At 66.4% G+C, this 9658-nt stretch overlaps 1 protein-coding gene across 3 annotated transcripts; it reads left to right on the top strand.

The window, feature by feature from the left end:
- Positions 1-2271: 2271 nt before the first annotated feature.
- Positions 2272-9583, top strand: SAMD14 (sterile alpha motif domain containing 14). 3 transcript variants are annotated; one of them, XM_074926890.1, is made up of 10 exons: positions 2272-2424; positions 3406-3457; positions 5669-5805; positions 5989-6247; positions 6349-6436; positions 6926-7000; positions 7085-7241; positions 7795-7908; positions 7996-8151; positions 8910-9583. In XM_074926890.1, the coding sequence occupies exons 2-10, from the start codon at positions 3418-3420 to the stop codon at positions 9063-9065; spliced, it is 1182 nt and encodes a 393-aa protein (XP_074782991.1). In that variant the 5' UTR covers positions 2272-2424; positions 3406-3417; the 3' UTR covers positions 9066-9583. The 3 variants fall into 3 exon arrangements, with proteins under 3 accessions (XP_074782991.1, XP_074782992.1, XP_074782990.1); XM_074926891.1 differs by having other exon boundaries at positions 5648-5805; positions 6148-6247; XM_074926889.1 differs by having other exon boundaries at positions 5648-5805.
- The last annotated feature ends 75 nt before the right edge of the window (positions 9584-9658 follow it).

Raw genomic sequence — 9658 nt, 5'->3', positions numbered from 1 at the left:
TGGGAAAGACTGGGGGGACTGGGAAGGATGGGGAGCACTGGGAGGAGTGAGAAGGATTGGGGGGACTGGGAAAGACTGGGGGGACTGGGAAGGATGTGGGTCACTGGAAGGACTGGGGAGAAGTGGGAAGGATGGGGGAGCACTGGGAGGGGTGAGAAGGATTGGGGGGCACTGGGGGGACTGGGAAAGACTGGGGGGACTGGGAAGGATGGGGAGCACTGGGAGGAGTGAGAAGGATTGGGGGGCACTGGGAAAGACTGGGGGGACTGGGAAGGATGTGGGTCACTGGAAGGATTGGGGAAAACTGGGAAGGATTGGGGGGGTATGGGGGGACTGGGAAAGATTGGGGGCACTGGAAGGATTGGGGAGAACTGGGAAGGACTGGGTGGGACTGGGAGGAATGAGAAGGACTGGGGAGTACTGGGAGGACTGGGAAGGATTGGGGGGCACTGGCAGGACTGGAAAGGCTGGGGGGCACTGGGGGGACAGTGAAGGATTGGGGGGCACTGGGAAGAGTGGGAAGGATTGGGGGGCACTGGGAAGAGTGGGAAGGCTGGGGGGCACTGTGAGGAGTGGGCAGGATGTGGGGTACTGGGGACAGTAGGAAGGACTGGGAGTAACTGGTGGGACTGGGAAAGATTGGGGAGCACTGGGAGGACTGGGAAGGATTGGGGGGCACTGGGGTGTGGATGTATCTGTGGGGGTACGGGAGGGCCGAGGGAGGCAGAGTGGGGTGTGCAGGGTGTGTGTGTGCACAGTGTGTGTTAGTGTGTGTGTACACACTGTGTGTGTGTGTTCTGTGCCGTGTGCGTGTACCGTGTGTGCACAGTGCCCAGTGTGTGTGCGTGTGTGTGCGTGTGTGCGGGTGTGCCTTGGGTGTGTGTGGGTGTACACACAGTGCGCATGTGCTGCGGGGTGTGTGTGCGGGTGTCGGTGTATACACTGTGCGTGGTGTGTGTGTGTGTGCGTGTGAGTATACACTCTGGGGGTGTGTGTGAGTGTGCTCTGTGTGTGTGTGTGCCTTGTGTGTGTGTGCGTAGTGCGTGTGTGAGTGTCTCGTGTGTGTGTATACACGGTGTGAGCGTGCTGTGAGTGTACACAGTGTGTGGTGTGTGTGTGCGCGCGTGTGTACACAGTGTGAGTGTGCTGAGGGTGTGAATGTGTGTGTATACACTGTGTGTGTGTGTGTATTACAGTGTGAATGTGCTCTCTGTGTGTGTCTGTGTGTGTGTCTGTGTTTGTGTACACACTGTGTGTTTGTGTGCGTGTGCACCTGGTGTGTGTGTGCCTCTGTGTGTGTCTCTGTATGTGTGTTTGTGTCTCTGTGTTTGTGTGTGTCTCTGGGGGTGTGTGTGTGCCCGGTGTGTGTGTGTCTCTGTGTCTCTGGGTGTCTCTGGGTGTGTGTCTCTGGGTGTGTGTGTGTGTGTACCCGGTGTCTCTGTGTGTGTGTCTGTGTGCGTGTCTGTGTGTGTGTGTACCCGGTGTGTGTGTGTACCCGGTGTGTGTGTGTGTGTGTCTCTGTGTGTCTCTGGGTGTCTGTGTGTGTGTGTGTGTGTGTGTATCCGGTATCTCTGTGTCTGTGTGTGTGTGTGTGTGTCTCTGTGTGTGTCTGTGTGTCTCTGTGTGTGTGTGTGTGTGTGTCTCTGTGTCTGTGTGTCTCTGTGTGTGTGTGTGTGTGTGTCTGTGTGTCTCTGTGTGTGTCTGTGTGTCTCTGTGTGTGTGTGTGTGTGTGTGTGTCTGTGTGTGTGTCTGTGTGTCTGTGTGTGTGTGTGTGTGTGTGTGTCTGTGTGTGTGTGTGTGTGTGTGTCTCTGTGTCTCTGTGTGTGTGTGTGTGTGTGTCTGTGTGTGTGTGTGTGTGTGTGTCTGTGTCTGTGTGTGTGTGTGTGTGTGTGTGTGTGTCTGTGTGTGTGTGTGTGTGTGTGTGTGTGTGTGTGTCTCTGTGTGTGTGTGTGTGTGTGTCTGTGTGTGTGTGTGTGTGTGTGTGTGTCTGTGTGTGTGTGTGTGTCTCTGTGTGTGTGTCTCTGTGTCTCTGTGTGTGTGTGTGTGTGTGTGTGTGTGTGTGTGTGTGTGTGTCTGTGTGTGTGTGTGTCTGTGTGTGTGTGTGTGTGTGTGTGTGTGTGTGTGTGTGTGTCCCCAGTCGCTGTCCGTTCAGCACCCCGCGGCGCTGCCTGAGCCCGCTCTGCCTGAGCCGAGCCCAGCCGGGCCGGGCCTGGGCCGGGCGGGGCGGGGCGGGGCGGCTGCTCGCGGCCCCCTCCCCCCCGGCCGCTTCCGGGTTCCTGTCCCCCCCCCGCGGCCCCCGGCCCGGCGGGGCGGCCCGGCTCGGCAGCGCCCTCCGCCCTCCGCCCGGCCCCGCTCCCGGCGCTGCCCCGGCGGCCTCGGCCCGGCCCGGCGGGGGGAGGCGCCCAGGATGCCCGAGGAGCGCGGGTGAGTCGGGGCGGGGGGGTCGGGCGCGCACACACACACACACACACACACACACACACACACACCCCCCAGGGCGTAACCCCCGGGCGGCCCATCCATCCCCCGGGAAAACCCCCCCGGGCCCGGGACAGCCCCACCCCCGGGACAGCCCCAGCGCCGGTACGACCCCACCCCCCGGTACAGCCCCGTCCCTCGGTACAGCCCCCCCAGCCGCGGTACAGCCCCCCACCCCCGGTACAACAGTCCCACCCCCGGTACAGCCCTTCGTCCCCGGTACAGCATCCCCGGTACAACCCCCCCACCCCCGGTACAACAGCCCCGGTACAGCCCCCCACCCCCGGTACAACCCCCCAGCCCCGGTACAACACCCCCGGTACAACCCCCCCACCCCCGGTACAACCCCCCCACCTCCCGGTACAGCCCCCGCCCTCCCCGCGATACAATCCCCTCCCTGCCCCCCCCGCCCCGCTCTGGCCCTGGCTCCCTGGGGGGAGGGAGAGGCTGGGGGTGGGGACACCGCGCTCAGACCCCCCCTCTGCCCCCTCCCCGCTGCTGCCAGGGCATCAGGAGCTTCCCCCCCCCAAAACCCCGAGAGACCCCAAACACCGCGGGGGGGGGGACACACACACGGGGATTTAACCCCTTCCCAGCTGCCCTGCAAAGAGCATCCCTGGTGTGTGTCCCCCCCCCGCCAGCCTGCTCTCACCCCACTGCCCCCACACACCCCCGGGGGGGGATGATCCCCCCCACCTCTAAATAGGGGAGATGTGCAACTGGGGGGGTCCTGCTCCCCCCCACAAGTCCTTGCCCCCCCACCCCCCCAGTGCTGTGAGGCTGAGGGCATGGGGACACTGGGAGCGCAGGGACAGCCCCCCCCCGCCACTTGCAGAGTGTCTGAGCTCCCTTTCCCCCCCCCCCCCCGTCGCTCCCCCCCCCCCCCAGCATGGGGTCCCCCCTCCCTGATGTCCCCTCTGTCCCCAGCTCTGTCCCACCATGTCGGTCTCCAAACTGCAGGACGTGGATGAGGTTTTCGGTGAGTCCCGGGGGGGGCGTGGGGTGCAGAGCCACCCATGGGTGCTGCCCCCACGGGTCCCCACACACCCTCAGTGTCCTCCTGCCCGATGGGGGGGGTGACAGCGACACACACACACACACACACACACACACACACACACACGACCCTAGGACTGGGGACAACACCAGCTTGGGGACACGGGGACAGGCATGGGGCACGCAGCCACCTGTGGGGGGACACGCGTGGGGCAGCGGATGGTGGCCAGGGGACACGCGTGGGGCTGGTGGCCGGAGGACACATGTGGGGCAGGGGACGGTGGCCAGGGGACACGCGTGGGGCTGGTGGCCAGAGGACACATGTGGGGCAGGGGATGATGGCCAGGGGACACGCGTGGGGCTGGTGGCCAGAGGACACATGTGGGGCAGGGGACAGTGGCCAGGGGACACGCATGGGGCTGGTGGCCAGAGGACACGTGGGGCTGGGGACAGTGGTCGGGGGGGACACGCATGGGGCTGGTGGCCAGAGGACACATGTGGGGCAGGGGATGATGGCCAGGGGACACGCGTGGGGCTGGTGGCCAGAGGACACATGTGGGGCAGGGGACGGTGGCCAGGGGACACACGTGGGGCTGGTGGCCGGAGGACACATGTGGGGCAGGGGATGATGGCCAGGGGACACGCGTGGGGCTGGTGGCCAGAGGACACATGTGGGGCAGGGGACGGTGGCCAGGGGACACACGTGGGGCTGGTGGCCGGAGGACACATGTGGGGCAGGGGATGATGGCCAGGGGACACGCGTGGGGCTGGTGGCCAGAGGACACATGTGGGGCTGGGGACAGTGGTCGGGGGGGACACGCATGGGGCTGGTGGCCAGAGGACACATGTGGGGCAGGGGACAGTGGCCAGGGGACACGCGTGGGGCTGGTGGCCAGAGGACACATGTGGGGCAGGGGACGGTGGCCAGGGGACACACGTGGGCAGGTGACAGTGACCAGGGAACATGTGTGGGGCTGGGGACAGTGGTCAGGGGGGGACACGCATGGGGCAGCGGATGGTGGCCGGGGGACACGTGTGGGGCTGGGGACAGTGGCCAGGGGCCATGCGTGGGTCAGGGGGACGTGGGGACACATGGGTGTGGGCACGGGGTGACACGGGGACACGGGCTGGGGTTGGGGTGCAGGAGGCCGCGGCCGGGCAGGGACATGGGGGGGCGGGGGGATCCCCCCTCAGACCCCCCCGGGTGACGGGGACACGCTGTCCTCAGGACACCCCCTGCTCCCGTCCCCGTGCCGGGGCGGCTCTTTGAACACTTCTCTCTGTCCCCTGTCCCCTGTCCCCCCCCACCGGGGTGCCCCATCCACCCACGTCCCCAACGCTCCCCTCTCCCCGTCCCCCTCCCCCGTCTCCCCTGTCCCCGTGTCCCGCTGTCCCTCTGTCCCCTCTCCACCGGGCTGGCTCCCTCCCCCTGACCGTCTGTCCGTCCATCTCTCCCTCCGACGCTCTCCCTGCCCCCGCCCGGCCGTCTGTCCCCCCATGCCCGTCCTCCTGTCCCTACGCATCCCTCTGTCCCTCCATCTCCTCTGCCTGGCCCCATCCCTCTCCCTCTGTCCCTCCCCACCTGTCTGTCCATCCCCCACCTCCTTTTCCCTGTGTTCACCCACCCTTGTCTTCCCTCTCCCTGTCCATCTGTCCTTCCATCTCCTCCCTCTCTCCATCCATCCCTCCACCCGCATCTTCCCTCTCCCTACCTGTCCATCTGTCCTTCCATCCCTCCCTTGGATCTCCTTGTCCCTACTGTCCATCTCTCCCTCCCTCCCTCCCTGTCTTCCCTCTCCTTGTCCATCTGTCCATCCATCTCCTCCCGTGGATCTCCTTGTCCCTGCTCCCCATCCGTCCATCCATCTCCCCATCCCTCCCTCCCTGTCTTCCCTCTCCCTGTCCGTCTGTCCTTCCATCTCCTCCCTCTCTCCATCCATCCCTCCACCCGCATCTTCCCTCTCCCTACCTGTCCATCTGTCCTTCCGTCCCTCCCTCATATCCCCTTGTCCCTACTGTCCATCTCTCCCTCCCTCCCTCCCTGTCCATCTGTCCGTCCATCTCCTCCTCCCTCCCTCCCTCCCTCCCCATCCATTTGCCCCTGCCCCTCCCCGCTCTGTCTGTCTGTCCGTCTCTCTCTCTCTCTCTGCCCCGGTCTCTCTTTCACCCCCAGATTTTACCGCTGTGGTTCCAGAGACCCCGCGCCTGGACACCAGCCTGCAGAAGGCCCGAGCCCGGCTGCTAGCCAAGGGCCGCCGGCACCGGCCCTCCCGCTCCCGCCTGCGAGACAGCGCCAGCTCCACCGAGGGCGACGAGGGGCCCGAGGCGGCGGTGAGCCCCGGGGGGGGCTGGGGGGGCCGGGGAACCGCAGGGTTCGGGGGGGCACCATGGACCCAGGGGAAGGGTTTGGGGGGATGCCATGGCTGCGGGGAGGGAGGGGATGGGGGACACCCCAAGAGGGGGGATGCAGGGGTTTGACACCCCCCCCCCCCCCCATGCCGTGTGCCCCCCCAGGGAGCTGAGGGTGATGGTGGCCCCCCGGCCCCCTCGCCCTTCTCCCGCGGCGCCGAGTTCTCCTTCGAGGCGGGGGCGGTGCTGCGGGCGCTGGGGGACCCCCCGGCTTCCTCGCCCCCCCTCAGCCGCTACCGGCCCCTCACCAACGCCTCGTCCCAGGAGGGGCTGGCGGGCACCCCCTCGCCCAAATCCTGCCACAGCTCCGACAGCTCGCCCGGCTTCGCCCGCCGCGACGCCCGGCCCCAGCGGCACAGCGAAGGTGAACACCCCCCCCCGCCTTTCAGAGCTGGGGGGCACCCTGGCACCCCCCCAGCACCCACGTGGGGGGCAGTGGGTGACACCCCCATCCTCCTTCTGCAGACGACAGCCGGGACATGAGCCCCCCCGAGCCGGCCAGCCCCACCGTGGGGCTCGATAAGAAAACACGGAGGAAGTTTTTGGATTTGGGGTGAGAGCTGGTCCGGGGGGGTACGGGGGGGATGGAGGGAGGGAGAGGGGATGGAGGGGGATGGAGGGATGCAGGAGGATGGAGGGAGGGAGGGGAGGAGGGTAGAGGGGATGGAGGGGGATGGAGGGATGCAGGAGGATGAAGGGAGAGGAATAGAGGGGGGATGGAGAGAGGAAGGGGTGCAGGGGGGTGAAGGAGTGTAGAGGGGTTCAGGAGGATGGAAGGGATAAGGGGGGAGGGAGGGAGGGAGGGAGGGAGGGCTGCAGGGGGATGGCTGATGGGATGGAGAGGTGCAGCGGAAAGATGGAGGAATAGATGGAGAGATGCCCAGAGGGACGGAAAGATGGAGGGATGTGCGGCGAGAGGGAGGTGCGGGGGGAGGAGGATCCACAGAAGAGGATGGAGGCGTCTCTGAGGATGGATGGGGGGGTGGTGGGGGGCACAGCCATTGGGGTACCCCGCTCCCCTCCAACCCGGCTCCCTCCCCAGGGTGACCCTGCGCCGGGCGTCCTCCAGCAAGAGCCGCAAGGAGAAGGGCAGCAACCGCCTGTCCATGGGCAGCAGGTGAGGGACCCCCCCCCCGCGGGGCAGGGGCTGGGGGGGCCGCACGGGGACAGCCCCGGGAGTCTAACGTGGCTCTGTCCCCAGGGAGGCGGTGGAGGGTCCCGGCCGCCCCTCGGGGTCACCCTTCCTGCCCTTCTCCTGGTTCTCGGACAGCGCGAGGGGCTCGGCCTCGCCCGGCTCCGCGTCACCCGCCGGCTCCCCCCGGCACGAGGGGCTCAGCCCCGCCAAATCCGCCTCCCAGGTCAGTGCCTGGGAATGGGGGGGGGCCCGGCCTATGGGGGGGGGGGGAATATAGGGGAGCCCTGTAGGGCCAGGGGGCTGTAGGGAAGGCAGTTGGTGCTCCTAGGAGGAGAGGTCAAAGGCAGCTATAGGGACAGGGGACGAAGCCCCATAGGGTCAAGATAGCTGCAGGGGAGGGGTCAGAGCTCTGTGGGGCCAGGAGAGCTATAGGGGAGGGGGCAGAGCTCTGTGGGGCCAGGAGAGCTATAGGGGAGGGGTCAGAGCTCTGTGGGGCCAGGAGAGCTATAGGGGAGGGGGCAGAGCTCTGTGGGGCCAGGAGAGCTATAGGGGAGGGGTCAGAGCTCTGTGGGGTCAGGAGAGCTACGAGGGGGTTCAAAGCCCCATAGGGTCAAGATGGCTTTGGGGGGGATCAACGCCCCCCAGGGTCTGGTCGCCCTCTAGGGAGGCAGAGCCCTCTGGGGAGGGCGGCTACAGGGAGGGTGCTGGGGGGCCGCAGGCTGTTCTGGGGGGGGCAGCGGGGCCAAGCCCTGCCCTCGCCCCTCCCGCTGCCCCAGGACTCGACGCTGAGCGAGGACTCCCCACCGCCCAGCGCCAGCCCCCGCCTGCCCGGCCCCACCGCCACCAAGTGCTCCTACCCCTACCACACCCTGTCACAGTCCTCGGACGAGGTGAGCCCTGGGGGTGGGGGCGTCCCCCGCCCCCCCACACCACTTGCCCTGGGGACCCCCTGTTAACGCCCAGCCCCCTGTGCTCAGTTCCTGGATGAGCCCCCCGGCGCGGCCGCGGGCTGGACGTGCCAGCAGGTGGGACAGTGGCTGGAGAGCCTCAACCTGGAGCAGTACGTGGAGGAGTTCTCGGCCCACGGCGTCGATGGTCCACGGCTCCTGCACCTCGACGGCGCCAAGCTCAAGGTACGGGGCTGCAGGGGGGGCCCTCTTCTGCTGGGGTGCAGGGAGTTCCAGGTACTCCAACAGGCTCGGTTGTAGGGCAAGAGGTTCTAGGTACCCCAATGGGGTGCTCCATGGGGCAGGAGGTCTGGATGGATTCCAGGTACTCCAACAGGCTCAGTTGTAGGGCAAGAGGTTCTAGGTACCTCAATGGGGTGCTCCATGGGACAGTTCTAGGAGGGTTCTAGGTACCCCAACAGGGTGCTCCATGGGGCAGGAGGTCTGGCTGGGTTCTAGGTACCCTAACAGGCTCAGTTGTAGAGCAAGAGGTTCTAGGTGTCCCAACAGGGTGCTCCATATGACAGCCCTAGGAAGGTTCTAGGTACCCCATGAGGGTGCTCCATGGGGCAGGAGGTTGGGAAGGGTTCTAGGTACCTAAATGGACTCATCACAGAACAAGAGGCTCTAGGTTCTCCAATGGGCTGCTCCATGGGGCAGACAGAGGTAGGTTCTAGGTACTCCAATGGACTCACCATGGGGTACCTCTTGCCCTAACTGGCTGATCTATGGGGCAGGAGGTGGGGTGAGGTTCCAGGTATCCCAATGGGCAAGTCAAGGAGACAGATGGGACGTTGTAGGTACCTCAGCAAGATGATCCTGAGGACAGGCAGTGCAGGGGGGTTCCAGGTACCCTAAAGGGCTGGTTCACAGGGCAGGGGGGTGCTGGAGCCCCAAGGCCGTGGGGAGGGTGGCGTGGCCCCAGCGCCCGGCTGTGCCGGCAGGCGCTGGGCGTGGGCAGCTCGCAGGACCGCGCCGTGCTGAAGCGGAAGCTCAAGGAGCTGAGCTTGGCCGTGGAGAAGGAGCGCAAGGCCCAGGAGAAGGCGGAGAAGCAGCGGGAGAAGCAGAAGAAGAAGGACCAGGAGCAGCGACGGAGCTAAGCGGGGGGCTGGGAGCGCCCCTGCACCCCCTCCCCACCCACAGCCCCTGGGACACCCCGGGGGGCACCCGGCCCCGGCACGGGAAACGCCGCCGCGGCCGAGGGTCGGCGGTGCCAGGCTGAGACGGGCACAGAGCGGCAAGTGCCCCCCCCCCCCTCCTCCAGCCGCCCCCTCCCCGCCTGCACCCCACACGGGCACAGTCCGGGCCTCCCATGGGCCCCTTTTCTGGATGCAAATGGCACATTGGACACCCCCGTCCCCTCCCCAACACCTCCCCAAACCTGTCACCCCACCCCGAGGGGTCTGGGGGGGTTCACAGCCACCCCTCGCACCCCGGCCCCACCCTGGCATGGTGTGGCACCGGCTGAGGACAGTGCATGGCCTGACCCCCTCCAGATGCATACACCCCCCAAGTTGGGGTGTGGGGAGTGACCCCGTCCCCGCCCCGCCCCCCCGTCCCCCAGCTCCAAATACGGTGCCCCGGGGGACACCCCAGGAAATAAAAGGGTATCAAGGGCCAGTGCAAACCAGTGCGACCAGCGTGAGCCTGACTGGGATGGGGCTGGGGGACAAGATGGGCTGTGGGGGGAGCT

Source organism: Athene noctua, chromosome 25, assembly GCF_965140245.1.
Source record: "Athene noctua chromosome 25, bAthNoc1.hap1.1, whole genome shotgun sequence".
Classification (NCBI taxonomy): Eukaryota; Metazoa; Chordata; class Aves; order Strigiformes; family Strigidae; genus Athene; species Athene noctua.
This window is presented reverse-complemented; position numbering and strand designations above follow the sequence as displayed.

Coding starts and splice junctions, on each gene's coding strand:
- SAMD14 (XM_074926889.1), top strand. CDS start 3,418: ATGTCGGTCTCCAAACTGCAGGACGTGGATGAGGTTTTCG. Junction 5,806..5,988: donor ACGAGGGGCCCGAGGCGGCG/GTGAGCCCCGGG, acceptor GTGCCCCCCCAG/GGAGCTGAGGGTGATGGTGG. Junction 7,242..7,794: donor CCGCCAAATCCGCCTCCCAG/GTCAGTGCCTGG, acceptor CCGCTGCCCCAG/GACTCGACGCTGAGCGAGGA.